This window comes from Carcharhinus amblyrhynchos, chromosome 5 (genome assembly GCF_965287045.1).
Source record: "Carcharhinus amblyrhynchos chromosome 5, sCarAmb.v2.hapA, whole genome shotgun sequence".
NCBI lineage: Eukaryota > Metazoa > Chordata > Chondrichthyes > Carcharhiniformes > Carcharhinidae > Carcharhinus > Carcharhinus amblyrhynchos.
The window spans coordinates 98,653,595-98,675,951 of NC_137328.1; the positions used below are offsets into that span (position 1 = coordinate 98,653,595).

At 42.9% G+C, this 22,357-nt stretch overlaps 1 protein-coding gene across 6 annotated transcripts in view; it reads right to left on the reverse strand.

Annotated features, from left to right (window-relative positions):
• The window catches only part of LOC145343223 (ceramide transfer protein), a 134,967-nt gene that overhangs the window by 49,086 nt on the left and 63,524 nt on the right, over positions 1 to 22,357 (reverse strand). For 3 of the 6 annotated variants that reach the window (XM_080189299.1, XM_080189297.1, XM_080189296.1), the window contains exons 4-5: positions 7,163 to 7,270; positions 1,201 to 1,236 (exon numbers count right to left, since the gene is read on the reverse strand). In XM_080189299.1, coding sequence (XP_080045425.1) covers positions 1,201 to 1,236; positions 7,163 to 7,270 — 144 coding nt within the window. Of the gene's footprint in view, positions 1 to 1,200; positions 1,237 to 7,162; positions 7,271 to 20,564; positions 20,822 to 22,357 lie in introns of those variants that run through there. The other 3 variants (XM_080189300.1, XM_080189298.1, XM_080189301.1) reach the window with 2 other exon arrangements.

Here is a 22,357-nt window from a genome sequence, read left to right on the forward strand (position 1 = left end):
TATTATGCCAAACTTATAATGAAAGCTATTCAACAAGTGGTCCCGACTCAGTTAGGTGCATTAAGTTTACAGCACAGAACCTGTTCTGGCTTATCTCACTCCCATTCAGATGGAGTTCCATTGATACCCTCAACCTCAATTGAACCTTCTTCTGAAAATTCCCTCAATGCCATTCTGCATGAAGGGTTTTTCTGAAGAGGATGCTGGTGAACATTACCCACTTATTTGCCCTTGTCATCTCTCCAAATGTACATTGCCATAATATCCTGATTAAAAACAGAACTGCCCAGACAAGGCAGCATCAGTGGAGTGAGAAAAATAGTTTTCCAGGTCGATAAGCTTATCATTGACATGAGGAAATGTCATCAGCCTAAAATGGTTAACTCTGATTCTTGTTCACAGATGCAGCCTGACCTCGAATATTTCCAACAAATTTTATTTTATTTCAATTTCCAGCATCTTGACTACCATCTCCAGTGAAAAGCTTTCATTCTTTCACATCCTCTTAAATTTCCAGAAACATCCAATTTTCTCCCTTGCATTATTTTGTTCAAGCAAAGTTCTTCTTAATACAGCAATCATTTCTCTGGGTTGTCAATCCACCTCAATTGTGTTACTTACCAGAATCTAACGGCCCTCTCTCTCTAACCTCTGCAGATTGAGTATCTTGCATAATTGAAGACTTTTTCTGTTCTTGTTCCTCACCATGCAGTCCAGCAAAAAGAAATTGTCACTTTCTATACATGGTAGCGCTGATCTTAGTAACTGTGGTTAGACCAAAACTGCCATGCTGTTTAGCAAGATGATAGCTATAATTTATCTGAACGAAACCTATGCAAATAGGTAAATTTGGTAAATATCATGTACATTTGATGGCATGATATCATTTTAGTCCAAGACTTTAAGCTATGCAGCCACAACAATATAACTGCATTCTTCCCAATCCTTACCTTTATTCACAACTTGCAGGAAACATCTGTTATACCTGACTACTTTGTTAATTGTCTTTGTACTTCAAAATGAAAAAGGAGTATCATTAAATTAATTGATACACATTTGTGCAGCCCAAAATTTCTGTAATTAATCACCCAAATATAGAGTACAGCTAAGTTCAAACCTCCCTTTGCTGACAGCATTGTAGATCAACTGTATTCACCCAATGGTGCATTTTGCTTATGTGCAAAATTTAAGCTTTCCTACCTGTTGGTTGAGATCTTGGACTGGCCCAATGGAAGTCTGTGGTAACAAATGAAGGACTGTATAGTTTTTCATCTATAGCCAGCAGTTTACAAGATTTCAGTTTCCAGTATCTCTGGGAACTTTCAACAGAATATGCATTTTTGTGCTGATAGCGGCTATGCAAAAGTACACAAAAAATATAATGGGTGGGTCCACCATTGGACCCCAGTATATCTGGAAACGGGTTTAATTTCAGAAATCAGTTTAATCTGTGATTTAATAAAAACTCAAAGTCTCAGCCCAAAGCAAATCTCACTGAAAACTGCCCAACAATCTGCAGAGTGAATTTTCCATGGTAAGAGTGAAAGCATTGAGACTTCCAAGGACAGAAAAATTAACTGAAATTTCTTCCACATTTAAAATGGTTTATCTATTCATAGGATCATAGAATTCCTACAGTGCATTAGAGGCTATTCAACCCACTGAGTCTACACCGACTCTGACAGAGCAACTTAACCAGGTCCTCTCCCCTGCCCTAGCCCCCTAACCCCACACATTTCCGATGGCTAGTTCGTCTAACCTACACATCTCAGGACGCTAAGGGGCAAATGATCAGAGCCAACCCACGAATGAGCCTGTGCACACCAGTGGGAGAGGGATTTCAGCTGGAGTGAGGACACTGGGAATTTGGTGCCAACGGGAAAAGTAGGTGCTCATCTTTGAGAGAGGCAGACCTGAGGGAGACTTGAAGGCAAGTGAGGGGTAAAAGGAAATTGAACCGTGCTGTCACAGCCAGCAGGTATTTGATTGGTTGGCGACTGGTAAGTAGTTTTCTTCTTTCTCTCTTGGCATTGTAGTTGTTGTTAAACACTACAATAGTGTTTGTGTAATTCCAGTGATTTAAAGTTTGTAATGGTTATACCCAGTAGTGACAAGGAGCAGGAAAGAAGGGTCCTCGAGAATTGGATATCATCTGAAACAAAACATCTTTCAAAAGTTTAATTTAAAGGTGTAAGACATGAGAGGACAGCTCTGAGCTGTGCTTTGCTCCTCTTGCTCCAATGTGGCAACCTGGAGGCAGTGCCAGTCCCCTGGGTTAGCATGTGTGCAGGAAGTGATTCCAGGTACAACTCCTGGACGCTCAAGTTTCAGGGAGGGAGCGGCAACTGGAGACACTATGGAGCATCTGCAAGTCAGAGTATCATGGATACCACATATGGAGGGGTGGTCGCACAGCAGACTCAGACTCCCCAGGCAGGAAGGGAATGGGTGACCACCAGGCAGAGCGAGAGATAGGCAGGTAGTGCAGAAATCTCCTGTGGCCATTCCCCTGCAAAACAGATATACCATTTGAATACGGTTGAGGGGGATAACCTATCTGGGGAAAGCAGCACCAGCCAAGCTCGCTGCGCCATGATTGGTTCTGCTGCAGAGGGGAGGGGTAAAAAGTGTGCCAGTGCAATAGTTACAGGGGATTCTATTGTAAGGGAGACAGACAGATGTTTCTGTGGCTGCAAATGAGACTCCAGGATGGTATGTTGCCTCCCTAGTGCTAGGGTCAAGGATGTCTTGGAGCAGGGACAGGACATTCTGGAGGGGGAGGATGAACAGCCAGTGGTCATGTACACATCAGTACAAACAACACAGGTTAAAAAAAGGGATGAGGTCCTAACAGCAGAACACAGGGAGTTAGGATGAAAGTTAAGAAATCAAATCTCAAAGGTAGCGATCTCAGGATTACTACCAATGCCACACGCTAGTTGGAGTAGAAAAGACAGGACATAACCGAAAACTACGTGGCTGAAGAGATGGTGTCAAGGGGAGGGTTTTAGATTCCTGGGGCATTAGGAATTGTTTTGGGGGAGATGGGACCTGTACAAATTGGAAGGGTTACTCCAGGGCAGGAATGGAACTGATGTCCCAGGGAACTGTTTGCTAGAGCAGTTGGGGAGGATTTAAACTAATATGCCAGGGGGATGGGAATCCATGCAAGGAGTCAGAGGAGGGATCAAGGACAAAAACAAAAGGTAGAAAAGGGAATAAAAAAGTGATAAGCAGAGAAACCAAGGACAAATTTCAAACAGAGCTACACAGAAAAATATTGGGATCAAGGCAAACAATGTTAAAAAGTCAAGCTTAAAGGCTCTGTGCCTTAATGCATGGAGTATTTGCAATAAAGTGGATGAATTAATCATTCTGATAAATGTAAACAGGTACAATATAATTGGGCCTACGGAGACATGTCTTCAGGGTGACCAGGAGTGGGAATTGAATGTCCCAGGGTATTCAACATTAAGGAGGACAGGCATAGAGGAAAATGTGGTGGGGAGGCACTGCTGGCTAAAGAGGAAATTAATGCAATAGTGAGAAAGGATATTAACTCTGATAACATGGAATCTGTGTAGGTAAAGTTGAGAAATACTAAGGGGCAAAAAAAAATTGTGACTCCCAAACTGCAGTGGTGTTGGGAATGGCATGAAACACGAAATTAGAGATGCATGTGATATGGGGGTGATTTTAGTCTGCACATAGATTGGGCAAATCAAATTAGCCACAATGCTGTACAGGAGGAATTCCTGGAATGTATACAAGATAGTTTTCTTGACCAATGTATGGAGGAACCAGTGAGACAGCAGGTCATCTTGGACTAGATACTGTGTAACGAGAAGGGAATCATTGCCAACCTAGCTGTACGAGGTCCCTTGGGGATGAGTGACCATAACATGATGGAATTTTTTATCAAGATGAGAGTGAAGTATTTAATTCGGAGGCTAGGGTGCTGAATTTTATTAAAGGAAACTATGAGGTTATGAGGCGCGAGTTGACCTTGATAGTTTGGGGAAAGTTACTTAAAGGGATGACAGTGGATAGACAATAGCAAAACATTCAAGGAACACATGGGGAAATTGTAGCAACTGTTTATTTCTGTCTGGAACTTAAGCAAAATGGGTAAGAGGGCCATTCCATGATTTAAAAGTAAATTAGAGAGAGTATCCAATCTAAGGAAGAAGCACATAGATTGGCCAAGACAAATAATCATCTGAGGATTGGGGGCAGTTTAGAATTCAGCAGTGGAGGACCAAGAGATAGATTAAGGAGGGGAAAATACAGTACAAAAGTAAGCTTGCAGGGAGCATAAAGACTGACACTAAGTTTCTATAGATACGTAGAGACAAAGAGGCTGAAGACAACAAACATGGGTCTCCTGTAGACAGAAATGGGGGAACGGATAATAGGGGACAAAGAAATGGCCGAGCAGCTGAATACATACTTTGATTCTGCCTTCACAAAACAGGACACAAATCAAATGCCAGAAATGCTCAAGAATGCAAGATTTGAGAGGGAAGAACTGAGGGAGATCAATATTAGTAGAGAAATGCTGGTGGAAAATTGATTGCATTGAAGGTGGAATAATCCCCAGGGCCTGATCACCTACATCACAGACTACTTAAGTGGCTCTAGAAATAGTGGGTGTAATGGTGGTCATCTTCCAGAATTCTGTAGACTCTGGAACAGTCCCTGCAGATTGGAGGGTAACTAATGTCACGCCAATATTCAAAAAGGGAAGTAGAGAGAAAACCGGGAATTATCGACCAGTAAGCTTAACATTAGTGCAGAAGATTCTCAAATCAATGATCAAGGACTTTACAGCAGAGCATTTAGAAAGCGAGGGCAGGATCAGACAAGAGTCAGCATGGATTTATGAAGGGAAATCATGCTTGACAAATCTATTGGAATTCTTTGAAGATGTAACTAGTAGAATTGACAAGGGGGAAGCCAGTAGATGCAGTGTATTTGTACTTTCAAAAAGCGTTCGACAAAGTCTCGCACAAGAGATTACTGTGCAAGATAAACGCGCATGAAACTGGGGGAAGTGTATTGAGATGGACAGAAAACAGTTGGCAGAGAGGAAACAAAGAGTAGGAATTAATGGGTGCTTTTCATATTGTCAGGCAGTAACTAGCAGGGTGCCACTGGAATTGGTGCTGGGACCCCAGCTAGTCACAATATATATTAATGATTTGGATGGGGGAATAAAACCTAACAAAGTTTGCAGATGATACCAAGTTGGGTGGAAGTGTGAACTGTGATGAGGATGCAGAGATTTTTCAGAATGATCTAGACTGATTGGGTGAGTGCGCAAATCAATGGCAGAAGCTGTTTAATTTGGATAAATGTGAGCTTATTCATTTTGGGAGCAAAAACAAGGTGGCAATTATTACCTGAATGCGTGTAAATTGGGAGAGGGGAGTGTGCAGCGGGACCTGGATGTCCTTGTACACCAGTCACTGAAGCTCACTGAAGATAAGCACGCAGGTGCAGCAAAGGCAGCAGATGGCATTTTGGCCTTCATTGCGAGAGGTTGAGTGCAGGAACAGGGATGTGTTGTTGCAATTATACAGGGCCCTGGAGAGGCAACACAGAGTAGTGTGTGCAGTTCTGGTCTTTTTTCAGGAAAAATGTCCTTGCTCCTGACAGAGTGCAGCAAAGGTTTACCAGGCTGACTCCAGGGATGGCAAGACTAAAGTATGAGGATTGACTGATTAGGTTAGGATTGTTTTTGCTGGGGAGTCCAGAACCAGGGGGTCACAGTCTGAGGACTTGGGGTAGACCATTTAAGACGGAGGCGAGGAGACACTTCTTCACCCAAAGAGTGGCAAGCCTGTGGAATTCATTACCAGAGGAAGTAGTTGATAACAAAACATTGAATGCATTCAAGAGGCAGCTGGATATAGCACTTGGGGGCGAATGGGGAAAAAAGCAGGTTTCGGCTATTGAATTAGATGAACGGTCATTAATGTAATGAATGACGGAGCAGGTGCAAGGGGCCAAATGGCCTCCTCCTGCTCCTATGTTTCTATGTAACCCTCATCTTTGGATTATTATTCCAGAAATGTTACTAATATTTACCATTACATTTGTATTATGTTGCTACATTTTTCCACACCAACATTTTTCCTTGCCCCATCATTAGATTTATGAAAATGCATTTTGGTTACTGAAATTATTGTTGGGCAGTAGTGCAAGATGGGTAAAATCACATCTCTGCAATCTGTTTTATACGTTGGCTGATCACTTTCATCCAAAACAAATTTCACCCCCAACAAACCCAGCATTCCTTCTCCTCTCTGCACAAACTTGAGATACACTCTGCCCATTTATTACATAATGTTACACACCCCACAGATTGAGGGCCAGCAACATTACAGCCCACATTTTCTTCAAAACTGGAAGATATGGAGTGGTAGATTCCACCACTGACACAAACTGTGCAGTTCAAGCTCGATTTACTTAACAGGCTCACTGGCCACCCTATATTAGATGAACAATGTTACCACTATATGCAACTTGCCGTGCCTGTGAAGTATTGATATATGTAATGTGTTATATATCAGTAATTCTGATCATTAAAAAATTTGAGATGGTAGCTTTGCTGCCCAAGCACCTATGAGGATGATACATTTGTTTCAAGTCATAGTCACAATGACTGAAGTGTAATTTACTGCATTTTAACTGGACTCATTCCTCCCACACCAAAAGAGTGAGTACAGTATAAAACAACAAAATTGACATTTCCAGCCAAACAGCAAGTCAGAGTACACAACCTAAGATGGTCCTTTATTGAAAATACAAATCGAAGCTTTCTTTTCCTACCCCTAACAAAACACAGATATTAATTTAATGGCCAGGCAACGACATAACAGGCTTACCAATGTCACTGTTGGATCTGAGACTGTAGGTTGACAGGAATTTCCCATCAATTTTGGAGCAGAAACAATTTAATTTTTATTTTAGCCAAGAATTCAGAACTGACCATATTAACCAATGCATGATCTGACCTCCAAAACTAACTTCTCCCCAAAAGTAGAATATTTAACCTTTTTATGATTCCCACAGAAATCAACTGCACATAGAAAGAAAAAACACACTTGTTGTAAGGGTAGGGAAATCTACAGTGAGCAGAGAGGACATTGGCCCTTACCTTAAACGATGATGTGGATGTGGCAGAATAACCGCTTGCTGCAGACGTAAGAGACAGCATGGAGCCATGACGCCGTAGACTTGATTCTGACCCATAGCCAGATTCTGCCTATTAAAAAGAAACACATTTTAAAACAAGTAATCAGCATTATGGAGTGCCTTTTCCATGTATTTCTCATACATGTATGTTAAATATTGATGAACTAATGCAAGAAATGCATGGTTCGATTATCACGCTTCAGTTCTTCTCATGTAACACATCATGGCTCATCTCTTTCCGAATCTTTTCTATTTATTCAGCTTGAATTTTACTTGACTAAACTCTTCTTCAACATTAACTCTTCCTCACCACTACCATAAGTGTAGATAGTTTTGTCTTTATTCTTAGGTCTCTATTGTGAGGCCACAGTCACTCAAATGGACAAAGATAATCAAAAGTACTCCACTAAAACAAGAACTTGCTCAAGTTACACCCTTGAGAGTCAGCCAATCAAGCAGACCTGAATAGGCATGTAACCAAGCAAAACGAGTGTTAAGTGTTTGGTAAAAGCCTTGAATTCTCAACATCGTGTCAAACAAAAGGACTTATTCCAGTTAAATTTACATTCTTCGGATAGATAGCAGCTAGCCAGTATTCTAGTGACACTACCCACAAGAATGTGATCATTTTGCATTTTCTACAGCCAGTTTGAATTTTGTGCTCTACGATTATTCGAAACTTGTGGTGCTTCTTAGGGATATAAAGTGACACTGTGGAACTCAAATACTAATCAAACAAAATTTTATTCTAAAATAATTTCAAGGAATTTTTTTACGTTTCACTGCTCACATACATCTCAAAGTGCTTTGAGAAAATCATTTTACAGAATCCTGAAGGAGACACCAGTGAATACAAAATCTGAGTCACCTCTTTCCTATTCATCTAAGGGCATCTGATGCTGATAAAAGTTCAATGCACCTGATCCTTGGAATCTTCCAGGTATTGAGCACTGCTATGATTGGGAGACCTGAGTTTAACGGTTAGAAGTAGATTTTCCGTTCTGTGATCCCGTTGACTGCTTTACTGAACTTATGTCGAGATGCCAGCACTGGACTGGTGTAAGCATAGTAAAGAATTCTCAACACCAGGTTAAAGTCCAACAGGTTTATTTGGTAGTTAAGCTTTTGGAGCACTGCTCCTTCATCAGGTGAGTGTTCACAAACAGGGCATACAAAGACATAAACTCAATTTACAAGATAAACGGTTGGAATGAGAGTCTTTATAGGTAAAGAAGTCTTCACACGTACAGACAATATGAGTGGAGAGAGGGTTAAGCACAGCTTAAAGAGGTGTGCATTGTCTCCAGCCAGGTCAGTTAGTGAGATTTTGCAAGCCCAGGCAAGTCATGGGGGTTACAGATACTGTGACATGAACCCAAGATCCCAGTTAAGGCTGTCACGTGTGGGGAACTTGGCTATCAGTTTCTGCTCAGCGATTCTCCGTTGTCATGAAGGCTGCCTTGGAGAACACTTACCCGAAGACTCGATGCTGAATGCCCATGACTGCAGAAGTGTTCCTTGACAGGAAGAGAATACATAAGAACATAAGAAATAGGAGCAGGAGTAGGCCATCTAGCCCTTCGAGCCTGCCCCGCCATTCAATAAGATCATGGCTGATCTGTCGTGGCTCAGTTCCACTTTCCCGCCCTCTCCCCATAACCCTTAATCCCCTCTCTTATCAAAAACCCATCAACCCACGTCTTAAAAATATTTAGCGAGGCAGCCTCCACCACTTCAACGGGCAGAGAATTCCAGAGATTCACCACCCTTTGAGTGAAGAAGTTCCTCCTCAACTCCGTTCTAAACCGCCTCCCCTTTATCTTGAGGCTGTGCCCCCTAGTCCTACTGTCTTTTTTGAGTGGGAAGAGTCTCTCCACCTCTATCCTATCCATCCCATTCATCATCTTATACATCTCAATGAGATCTCCCCTCATTCTTCTAAACTCTAACGAGTACAAGCCTAGTTTATTCAGCCTCTCCTCATAGCTCAAACCCCTCAACTCCGGTATCAGCCTAGTAAACCTCCTCTGCACTCCCTCCAAGGCCAAAATATCTTTGCGCAGGTGCGGCGCCCAAAACTGCACACAGTACGCCAGCTGCGGCCTCACCAATGCCCTATACAGCCGCAGCAAGACCTCCCTACTTTTATATTCAATCCCCCTCGCTATGAAGGCCAGCATCCCATTCGCCTTCCTGACCACCTGCTGCACCTGCAAGCTGGGTTTTTGCGACTCATGCACAAGGACCCCGAGGTCCCTCTGCACCGTCGCCTGCTGCAGTTTTTCGCCCCATAAGTAATAGTCCTTCCTACCATTCTTCCTACCAAAGTGGACCACCTCACACTTGCCAACATTAAATTCTGTTTGCCATTTCCTGGCCCATTCGCCCAGCCTATCTAGATCCTTCTGCAGACTCTCCACACCCTCCGCACAATTTGCCTTTCCCCCAATCTTGGTGTCATCAGCAAATTTCGACACCATACACTCGGTTCCCTCCTCCAGATCATCTATATAAATGGTAAAAAGCTGAGGCCCCAGCGCCGACCCCTGGGGCACTCCACTAGTCACCATCCGCCAATCCGAATAGCACCCGTTGACCCCCACTCTCTGCCTCCTATTTGACAACCAATCCTCTATCCACGCTAACACCCTACCGCCAACTCCATGTCCCTCGACCTTCTGCAATAACCTCTTGTGAGGTACTTTGTCAAACGCCTTCTGAAAATCCAGAAAGACCACAATACTCCTGCCTGGTGATTATCGAGCAGTGTTCACCCGTTGTTGTAGCATCTGCATGGTCTACCAATGTATCATGCCTCGGGACAACCTTTCCTGCAGCATATCAGGTAGACAACATTGGCCGAGTTGTAAGAGTACGTACTGTAACCGGGTGTTCTCACGTGAGATGATATCCACGTAGATGATCCGGCACGTCTTGCAGAGGTTGCTGTGGCAGGGTTGTGTGCTGTTCTCCTGAAGGCTGGGCAGTTTGTTGCAGACAATGTCTGTTTGAGGTTGTTGGTTGCTTGTTTGCAAGATGTGCCAGATCATCGATATGGATGCCATCATCTCATGTGAGGACACTACCCACCAGGTACACAGTACATACTCTTGCAACTCAGACAATGTTGCCTACCTGATACACTGCAGGAAAGGATGTCCAGAGGCATGGTACACTGGAGACCATGCAGATGCTACAACGGATGAATGAACACCGCTTGGCAATCACCAGGCAGGAGTGTTCTCTTCCCGTCGGGGAACACTTCAGCAGTCGTGGGCATTCAGCATCTGATCTTCGGGAAGCCTTCTCCCAGGCACCCTTCACGACACATGACAACCCAGGATCACTGAACAAAAATGACAGCCAAGTTCTGCAAACGAGGACAGCCTCAACCAGGATCTTGGGTTCATGTCACACTATCTGCAATCTCCACGATTTGCCAAATCTACAAACTGTCCTGGTTGGAGCCAATACACATCTCTTTAACCTGTGCTTAACGCTCTCTCCACTCACATTGTCTGTAAACTTACTCAAACACTCTTTGAATTCACTTCAGCAACTGATTCCTGTTTAGTTTTCCCTACCTGGAACTATCCTATTGTCATTGGTACATTCATTAGGAAAAAAGTGACAGAACGGGTCTCTTTCCTTTGGGGGAGAAGGCTAAAATTATGACAGGTTTTAAAGGAGTGGGTACTCCTTTTGTGGGTATAAACTAGAGAGCATCAATATAAGATAGCCACCAATAAATCCCGTTGGGAATTAAGAAATCTTTTTACCTGAACAATGTGGAACCCGCTCCATGCAACGGAAACGAACAGCACAAATGCTCATAAGGGGAAGCCAGCCACTCATTTGAATGAGAAGGACTACGATGGTAGATTTAGATGAGAAAAGATGGGAGTAGGATCTCACGGATCATAAGCCCTGACATGGACTGGTGAGGCAAAATGGCCTGTTTCTCTCAGATTCTAATTTCTCCCTCTGTTTGGTACAGTTTTTCTTCAATCCAATAGGATCATTAACTTCCTCATTTGGCCATTGATGATGCATCCTTTCCCAAAAAGCCTTTCCTTCTCACTGGGATCAAACTTTGCTGAGAGTTAATTTTTTTTTAAATCTGACACTGCATCGTTACTGTTCCACCTTTTAGTCTAATTTCCTGGTTCACTATAGCTAGATATGCCTACATACCTAATAGTTACCTTGAATTTGGTTTAAAAAACTAATCCTAGACCCATAGTTCTCCCCTTCAAACTGGGCTGATGTACTGTAAAGTGGGAATATGTGAACCTGCCACTTTGGTAGGAAAAATGGAAAAGCAGTAAGGTATTTAAATGGACAGAGATTACAAAACTTGGTGGTACAGAGGGAACTGGGTATTGTGGTAATGAATCATAGGTAGTTATTATGTAGATACACCATGTGATTAGGAAGCCAAATAGAAGACTATCTATTGCAGGAAGAATGGAATATAAAAACAGGGAAGTTATATTGCACTGTCACACCACAAGGTGCCAGGCAATGGCCATCAACAAGAAAGGTTTTAGCCCTTGACATTCAATGGCATTAGCATCGTTGAACTTCTCAATGTCATTCTGGGAGTGAACATGGACCAGAAACTGAACTAGCCATGTAAATACTGTGGCTACGAGTGCAGGTCAAAAGCTAGGATAGGAATCCTAAGCAAATAACTCACCTCCTGACTCCTCAAAATCTGTCCACCATCTATAAGGTACAAGTCAGTGATGTAATAGAATACTCTCCACTTGCCTAGATGAGTGTAGCTCCAACAAGACAAGAAAATTAACACCATCCAGGATAAAGCTCCCTAGTTGATTGCTATCCCTTCCACAAACATTCAAACTCTCCACCACTGATGAATAGTGACAGTCTTGTATACTATCTACAAGATGCATTGCAGGAACTCATCAAGCTTCCTTAGGCAGCGTCTTCCAAACCCACGACCACTACCACTCAAAAGGACAGATCCCTAGAAACAGCACCAACTTTTTTAAAATTCATTTTGGGACATGGACATTGCTGTCTGGCCAGCATTTATTGCCCTTGAGAAGGTGGTGGTGAGCTGCCTTCTTCAACCTCTGCAGTCCATATTCTGTGGGTTGACCCATAATGCCACGAGGGAGACACTTCCAGGTTTTGACCCAGCAACTGCAAAGAAATGGTGATATATTTCTAAATCAGGACAGTGTGTGGCTTGGCGAGGAACTTACTGGTGGCAATGCTCCCACGTATCTCCTGCTTTTGTCCTTCTGGATGGACGTGGTGGTGGGTTTGAAAGATGCTGTCTAAGGATCTTTAGTGCATGTGAGCCACTACTCTCTCCAACTTTTACAGATGCACCATAGAAAACACTCTGGCTATATCACAGCTTGATATGGCTCCTGATCTGCCCAAGACAACAAGAAACTACAAAAGGTCATGAAAGTAGCTTAGTCCATCACACAATCCAGTCTTCCATCCACTGACTCTGTCTACACTTCCCGCTGCCTTAGCAAAGCAGCTAGCGTAGCAAAGGACCCCATGCACCCAGACGTTCTCTCTTCCACCTTCTTAGTCCTGCAGAGCACAATGGAGCAAGACAATACCCTGGGCACCTACTGTGAATAAATGCTTATGATTGGCTGTCATACAAGCTTAGTTATTGCACTGATTTCCACAGCAGTTTGCATCCAATCTCTTATTCACTGAGGCTCCAAACACACATTTACTTCATGGAAATTACAGCTTGTGTCTGCACAAGCTGGCCAAACAAGCATCATGACTTAGTGTCATTCCCCTACTTCTTCCTCATACACCTGTACATTGTTTCTATTCAAGTAATCTAATGCCCTTGCACGCCTCATTTGGACCTGTTCCACCACATTTCTAAGCAGTGCATTCCAGACACAAACCACTCAAAAAACCGAGGACAAAGAAAATTACAGCACAGGAACAGACCCTTTGACACCCCTCAACCTCTGCCATTCCAGTGAGAAAAAGCCAAGTTTCTCCAACCTCTCTCATAGCAAATGCCTTCCATACCAGGCAACATCCTGGTAAATCTTTTCTGTACCCTCTCCAAAGCCTCCACATCCCTCTAATAGTGTGGAGACCAGGATTGAACACTATATTCCAAGTGCAGCCTAAGGTTCTACAAAGCTGCAACATGACTTGCCAATTTTTAAACTCAGTGCCCTGGCTGACGAAGGCAAGCATGCCATATGTTTTCTTGACTATCTTCTCTACCTGCGTTGCCACTTTCAGTGACTTGTACACCCAGATTCCTCTGCCTATCAATACTCTGAACAGTTGTGCCATTTATTCTAATATTCCCATCTGTATTAGACCTACCAATATGCATTTGTCCAGATTAAACTCCATCTGCCATCTCTCCATCCAAGTCTCCAACCGACCTATATCCTGCTGTATCCCCTGACAATCCTCATCACTATCCACAAATCCACCAATCTTTATATCATCCACAAACTTACTAATCAAATCAGTTACATTTTCCTCCAAATCAAAACAGCAAAGGTCCCAGCGGTGATCTGTCAGAAACACCACTTATCACAGCCCTCCATTCAGAAAAGTACTCTTCCACTACTACCATGTGTCTTCTATAACTGAGCCAGTTTTGTATCCACCTTGCCAGTTCACCTCCGATCCCATCTGACTTCACCTTCTGCACCAGTCTGCCATGAGAGACCTTGTCTAAGGCCTTACTGAAGTCCATGTAGACAACATTCGCTGCCCTACCCTCAATCATCTTCATCACTTCCTCGAAAAACGCGATCAAATTAGTGAGGCATGACTTCCCCTTCATAAAACCATGTTGCCTCTCGCTACTAAGTCCACTTATTTCCAAGTGAGAGTAAATTCTGTCTCAAAGGATCCTCTCCAATACGTTCCCTACCATTGACCTCAGGCTCACAGGCCTGTAATTACCTGGACTATTCTTGCTACCCTTCTTGAAGGGCAATGACTTTTGTCCAATCCTCTGAGACCTCCCCTGTGACCAGTGAGGATACAAAGGTTTCTCTCAAGGCACCAGCAATTTCCTCCCTTGCCTCTCTCAGTATTCTGGAGTATATCCCATCAGGCCCTGGGGACTTGTCCACCTTAAATGTTTCTCAAGAACCCCAATACCACCACTTTTTTGATCTCAACATCTTCACACCCTTTCCCAGGCTCATCATGCACCAAGTCCTTCTCTTTGGTGAATACTGACGCAAAGTACTCATTTAATACCTTGCCCATTTCCTCTGGCTCCGTGCATAGATTCCCTCCCTTTTCCTTGAGTGGGCCAACCCTCTCTCTTGTTCCTCTTCATATATGTTTCAAAATCCTCGGAATTTTCCTTAATTCTAAATGGCTTTTCATGGCCCCTTTTAGCCCTCCTTATCCTTGCTTAAGTTTCTTTCTACTTTCCTTGTGTTCCACACTTGCTTCGTGAGAATTCTTTTTTCGCAATCACATTTGCTTCTTTGACCAACCAGTTTAAATCAGAACCCTCTCACTCTTGATCCTTTTACAAACAGGGGCAGTTTCTTCCTGTCCTTCTGTCCAGCCACCTCATGATTTTGAGCATCTCTATCAAATCTGCTCTTAGCTTTCTTCTCTCCAAGGATGACAGTCCCAACATTTCAATCTATTCTCTTAACTGAAGCTTCTCATCCTTGGAACCACTCTTGTAAACCTCTTCAGCACTCTCTCAAATGCGTTCACATCCTTAACAGTACACAATATCCAGGTGATGTTTAACTAGTGTCTTAGGTAAGTTCAGCACAACCTCCTTGCAAAGTGTTAAATTAAAAGCGGAGGAATTTAGAGTAGCTAAGAACAGTGGGCGAGAAGAGGATTGGGAAAGGTTTAAATGTCAACAAAGATTGACAAAGAAGTTGATAAAGGAGGGTAGGAGAAACTATGAAGCTGGGCTAGTGCTTAATATAAAAAAGGATAGCAAGAGTTTTTATAAATATATAAAAAGGAAGAGGCTGGCTAGGGTGAACGTTGGTCCTTTAGAGGATGAGAAAGGGGAGCTAGTGGTAGGGGATGGGGATATGGCTAAGGTCTTGAATAACTTTTTTGTTTCTGTCTTCACGGAGGAGGACGTGAATAATTTGCCGGGTGTTAGCGATGGAAAGGTGGTAGGACTGGAGGGTCTTAATGACATTACTGTTACTAGAGAGGTGGTGCTCGACAGACTGGAGGGGCTGATTGTGGACAAGTCCCCAGGACCGGATGGAATGCATCCGAGGGTTCTGAAAGAAATGGCGGAGGTTATAGTGGATGCCTTGGTGGTTATTTTCCAGACGTCGCTGGATTCCGGGGAAGTGCCGGAAGATTGGAAAACGGCTAATGTTACGCCGTTGTTTAAGAAGGGTGCCAGGCAAAAGGCGGGGAATTATAGGCCGGTTAGTTTAACGTCTGTGGTAGGTAAAATGTTGGAATCCGTCATTAAGGAGGAAATTGCGAGGCATCTTGAAGGGAATTGCTTGATAGGGCAGACGCAACACGGTTTCATTAAAGGGAAGTCGTGTCTGACAAATTTACTGGAGTTCTATGAGGATGTGTCTAGGGCAATGGATAGAGGAGAGCCGGTGGATGTGGTCTTTCTGGATTTTCAGAAGGCGTTTGACAAGGTACCTCACAAGAGGTTATTGCAGAAGGTCAGGGGACATGGAGTTGGGGGTAGGGTGTTAGCGTGGATAGAGGATTGGTTGTCAAATAGGAGGCAGAGAGTGGGGGTCAATGGGTGCTATTCGGATTGGCGGTTGGTGACTAGTGGGGTGCCCCAGGGGTCGGTGCTGGGGCCTCAGCTATTTACCATTTATATAGATGATCTGGAGGAGGGAACCGAGTGCAGGGTGTCGAAATTTGCTGATGACACCAAGATTGGGGGAAAGGCAAATTGTGCGGAGGGTGTGGAGAGTCTGCAGAAGGATCTAGATAGGCTGGGCGAATGGGCCAGGAAATGGCAAATGGAATTTAATGTTGGCAAGTGTGAGGTGGTCCACTTTGGTAGGAAGAATGGTAGGAAGGACTATTACTTACGTGGCGAAAAACTGCAGCAGGCGACGGTGCAGAGGGACCTCGGGGTCCTTGTGCATGAGTCGCAAAAACCCAGCTTGTAGGTGCAGCAGGTGGTCAGGAAGGCGAATGGGATGCTGGCCTTCATAGCGAGGGGGATTGAATATAAAAGTAGGGAGGTCTTGCTGCAGCTGTATAGGGCATTGGTGAGGCCGCAGCTGGAGTACTGTGTGCAGTTTTGGGCGCCGCAAGGATATTTTGGCCCTGGAGGGAGTGCAGAGGAGGTTTACTAGGCTGATACCGGAGTTGAGGGGATTGAGCTATGAGGAGAGGCTGAATAAACTAGGCTTGTACTCGTTAGAGTTTAGAAGAATGAGGGGAGATCTCATTGAGATGTATAAGATGATGAATGGGATGGATAGGATAGAGGTGGAGAGACTCTTCCCACTCAAAAAAGACAGTAGGACTAGGGGGCACAGCCTCAAGATAAAGGGGAGGCGGTTTAGAACGGAGTTGAGGAGGAACTTCTTCACTCAAAGGGTGGTGAATCTCTGGAATTCTCTGCCCGTTGAAGTGGTGGAGGCTGCCTCGCTAAATATTTTTAAGAAGCAGGTTGATGGGTTCTTGATAAGAGAGGGGATTAAGGGTTATGGGGAGAGGGCGGGAAAGTGGAACTGAGCCACGACAGATCAGCCATGATCTTATTGAATGGCGGGGCAGGCTCGAAGGGCTAGATGGCCTACTCCTGCTCCTATTTCTTATGTTCTTATGTTCTTATGTTATCTGCAGGGCAGCACAGCACCAGGGACCTGGGTTCATTCCGAGCTTGGATCTGCATGATCTCATGTCTGCGTGGGTTTCATCCGGGTGCACCGGTTTCCTCCCACAGTCCGAAAGAAATGCTGGTTAGGTGGACTGGCCATGGTAAATTCTCCCTCAGTGTACCCAAACAGGCACTGGAGTGTGGTGACTCAGGGATTTTCACAGTAACATCATTGCAATGATGTTACAAGTTTACTTGTGACACAAATAAACTAAACTAATAAAACCCAGAATATTATATGCTTTATTAACTACTTTCTATACTTGTCCTGCCACCTTCAATGATCTATGCACACACACACACCGCTGTGTGCTTCTGCACCTCTTTCAGAATTTTACCCCTTATTTTCTATTGTCTCTACTAGTCATAATTCACCCAAAGAGCCTGCTAAGGGACACATGCACATTTGATGCATCCTATGCATACAACTTTTATTCATATAGTGCCTTTAATGTATTGAAACATCCCAAACGATTAGCAATGTACTGCAAAATTTGACTCTAAGCTACAAAGACAAAATCAGGGCAGATGGCAAAAGCTTGGTAAAAGAGGTAAGCTTTAAGAGCATCAAAAAGGAGGAAAGAGAGATAGAAGGGCAGGGGGAGGGAATTTCAGGATTTAGAATCTAACCAAAGAAGGCAGAGTTACAAATGGTGGGGCAATTAAAATTGAGATGTTCAGGAGACCAGAATTAGTTGAGTGCAGATATCTTGCAGGGTTGTGAATCATGAGAAAACCAGAGATTAGACAGTGCGAAGTTATAAAGGGATTTGAAAATAAGTATGCAATTCTTGCAGAATCAAGGCATTGTTTAACTGGCAATCAATGCACAACAATGATGAGTGAACAGGACTGTGTGCAAGCAAGCAAGGTCTGTGTGCAAGCAAGCAAGGTCTGTGTGCAAGCAAGCAAGGTCTGTGTGCAAGCAAGCAAGGTCTGTGTGCAAGCAAGCAAGGTCTGTGTGCAAGCAAGCAAGGTCTGTGTGCAAGCAAGCAAGGTCTGTGTGCAAAGTTTTGGATGACTTCAATTTGAGGGGACTGGCCAGGAGTCCATTGGAAAAGTCAGGTTTAGAGATAACAAAGAAATTAATCAAAGTTTCTGCAGCAAGTCAGCTGAGGCATGGTTTCTCATTTTTCAGGTATTAATGGTTTTGAACACTTAAAAAGGGGCTGGAGCCTTCTCGATAGGGTTGGTTAGCTCAGATTGAGTGCGGTGCTTAATAACATTGATGGCACAGTTTACAGAGGGAGTTATTTGGGCTTGCCTCTTCTATTTGCTCTATTGGGATATTGTGGCGTCATGAAAATACTGCTTGTGTCATGATTAGCCACCTATGGATACCAAAGGATGCTATAAGAAAGAAGCCTTTTTGCAAGAAAAGGACACACTGCATTTCATCTATGTTGCTACACTTGGGAAATCTCACTGAATGGCTGCATGAAGAAACTTTTCTGAAGCTTGGTAAACACTTAAAGCACCAAGAACCTTGTAAATATTGCCCTAGAGCACAGGGACACAAATCCAAACAGCAAATGAACTCAAACGTGTTAGCTACAATCAACCAAAGGTGTTAAGTTATAATTCATCTTAATGTGGTGCTAGTTGAAATTGATAATACCACCCACAAAGTAAGCATGTTTAAGCACTAACATGATATCTCATTGCTGAGGTTAGACGAAGTCCTAAAGTATAATTATTTTCCTTCTCCTTTCCTTCCCCCTTTACAAAGGCAACTGGAAATTCAGTTTAACAATCTTCAAGCAATATGATCACAACTGAAGGACTACATTAACATGGGAGAAGTTGAAGCTACAAATCAAGTGTCAGCCTCTATTCTAACCTCAGTCAAAAAAACATGGATTCAAGAAATTTGGACAGACATTATAGACAAACATTGAATGTAATTTGAGGAGTACTTGACTGCTGGTTGGAGCTTCTTCTGGATGAGAAGTTAAATTGAGGATCAATCTGGCAGCTCAGATGAACACTAAAGATCCCATGGCCCTATTCAAAAAGCAGCGGGGGAGTTTCTCCTGGTCCCCGATGCATTTGGTCCTTAACCAACAGAATCAAAATAAGGCCATTTGGTTATTTTATCTTAAAGTTGTTGATGGGGCCATCGTTTGCACAAATTGTCTGTGTTTGTCTATCCTGCAAAAGTGACTGAATTTCCAAGGTATTTTAAATAACTAGGAGAAAAACCATAGGACATGAAAAAAATCCCCCCATTTCCTTTACTTATACTTTAGTTAGAAAAGTAGTAGTGAAGATAAGAGGCTGAGGAGAAAGGCTAACTGCAGTCAAGAATTTACCAATCAGGTAACTTATAGACTGCAAGTTACTTGAGTTACAGTTGATGAATTTTCTGATGAAGAGTCATCCAGCCTTAAAACTTTAGCTCTCTTCTCTATGTTCAATGACAAGGGAAATATTATTCTGATTTACAGTTCAAATGAAGGACTTTTTGATCATTGCACCAAGACATTCCATGGTACAGTGAAAGAAAACACTTTTCCCTCTATTCTCAGTATAATATGCTAACCCTTGAAATTACAGTACAATTCTTGAAAAGGTACAACTCCAGGTAGCTTAGGCCTTCCAGTTTAAAAAGGAAGGATTCGACATAGGTAAAATGAGACACAGTTATAGCAAGTTACATGTTTCACAAATGCTTCACGCTTCAGTACATTAGAAGCATAGCAACAGTTAAAAAAACATGCAATTTGAAGGTCATGCAAAAATAAAATCAGTGTTAGGAGTAGTTAGTTAATCATGCCATTAAAAGCTTTTTCATAAGGTTATCAGCTCAAAAACTCAAGTTGCTGCATTGTTTGGACAACAGCCATGATTGTCAATATATTCAATGCAAGCAGCAGCAGGCTGCTTGAGATACTGGTTATGCAGTCCATTCAACAAAGTATGTCTAAAATATAGATGATGAATGACTTTATTTCTTTATTTACACTTTACCCCCTGCTTTAGAGCAAAAAAAGCACATTAGACATTTTATACAAAAAGCGTGTGCAAATTCTGAAAGAACATAATTTTTATTTTAAGGGCTGATTTCCTCATTTCCTTTGTACATAGTAGTTTATAAAAATGAGTTAGGCAGCAATACAATAGCACACTCAAATAATTCAATAGTTAAGAATTAAAATGAGGCTTGGTCAATACAAACTAAATCAAACAAATGCATAGGGAAAGTATGCAGCATGCAAAGCCCACCCTTTGACTGCTAGAAGCAGAGCTGGTCCGTGCCACAATCACGACTTTTGGTGCAGATCATCAGCTGTTCACTGCAAAGGAATATCAAATTGCAGCGACAATGGATGAAAGTTCCTTTTCTCAGTCACACAAATAATCTCAGCACCTCAGGATACACATTATGAAATCTCAAGGGAGAGGGATGGTTAACAGCAGTCCCTTGGTCTTAACAGGAGTAAAGCAGAAATTAGATGCAATGCTGATATTGCCATAAATAAAGCGACTCAATAATGATTCTGATTACCATGCTGAGAGTCAGGGTGCTTTTTCAAGAGCTGGAGATCCATGCAGAAACTATACCAGATGATTCTTACGGACTGACATTGATGGCGCACTGCAACGGTGGCTGCTGTTGTCTGCTACGATCCACGACAGGATCCATCACAGCTTCCTTGGTTTCAAAGTAAAACACTGCAATCTGCAGTTAAGTGTTTTCTGACGAAATTTAGTTCATTGCTCATGTGAAAATGCTGTTGGCAGCTAAGGCACAGAGCTTGAGCTTTGGAGTGTGTTCGTCAACTGCCTCAAATGTAGATAATAAAACCTCATCCCACACTTCTGACCTACTTTGGGATGATGAGATTAATACTCCAACAGCACAGCAAAGCATCATGGGAAATAATTTAGATTTAGAATTTTTAAACAATTTCTTTCATTGCCCCTCCAAATAGTTCAGTAAAAATACTATTTATAATTTCCTGTAAAAGTGTGTAAACATTCCCTTGTAAATACTTATGTACTAAAACAACACACCCTTATGCTTACGATTTGCAGTAGTCACATTGAATATTCATGGTCTGACATTAGCAAAAAGCAGCATGCAGCAAGATTGACTTCATTGTAATCATTCTAGTTTTGTGAAGCATTAATACCAGAATTCAACTCATTACTCTCAGCTTTAAGCTATCCTCAAGTAAACTCCCAGCTTTTAACGTGAACTTTAAATATATATTAAATTATATATATTTAACTGCATTTCAGGTCATCAATAATTTTTTTTTAAATTCATTCGTGGGACGTGGGTGCCACTGGCTAGGCCAACATTCATTACCCATCCCTAATTGCCCTCAAGGTGGTGGGACAGCTGCCTTCTTTAACTACTGCAGTCCATGCGGTGCAGGTATACCCAGAGAACTGTTAGGGAGTGACTTGCAATATTTTGACTGAGCGACACTGAGCGAACAGCGATATATTTCCAAGTCAATATGGTGAGTGACTTGGAGGGTATTTCCAGGTGATGGTGCTCCCCTTGCCCTTCTAGAAGGGTAGTGGTTGCGGAAGGTGCTATCCAAGGAGCTTGAGGTGGTCCTGCCGTGCATCATGTAGATGGCATACACTTCTCCCACTAGAATACAACAGTAGAGATGTACTTCTGAGGCTGTTTAAAGCTCTGGTCAGACTCCATTTGGAACACTGGGCAGTTTTGGGCCCCATATCTAAGGATGGATGTGCTGGCCTTGGGAAGGGTCCAGGGGAGGTTCACAAGAATGACCCCTGGAATGAAGAGAAATAGTTGAGGACTCTAGGTCTGTACCCACTGGAGTTTAGAAAGATCAGGGGGGATCTTATTCAAAAATACAGGATACCGCAAGGCCTGGATAGAGTGGACGTGGAGGAGTAGGAGTAGGAAAAGCTAGAACCAGCAGGCACAACCTCAGGCTAACATGACGATCCTTTGAAAGTGAGTTGAGGAGGAATTTCTTCAGCCAGAGTGCGGTGAAGCTATGGAACTCTTTGTCGCAGAAGGCTGTGGAGACCAGGTCACTGAGTGTCTTTAAGACAGAAATAGATAGATTCTTGATTAATAAGGGGATCACGGGTTATGGAGAAAAGGCAGAAGAATGGGGATGAGAAAAATATCAGCCACAATTGAATGGCGGAGCAGACTCGATGGGCCGAGTGGCTTAATTCTGCTCCTATGTCTTATGCATCAATGGTGGAGGAAGTGAATGGGCTGCTCATCAAAAGTGAGATGGTGGACATAGTGCCAGTAAGGCAGGCTGCTTTATCCTGGATGGTGTCAAGCTTCTTCAGTGT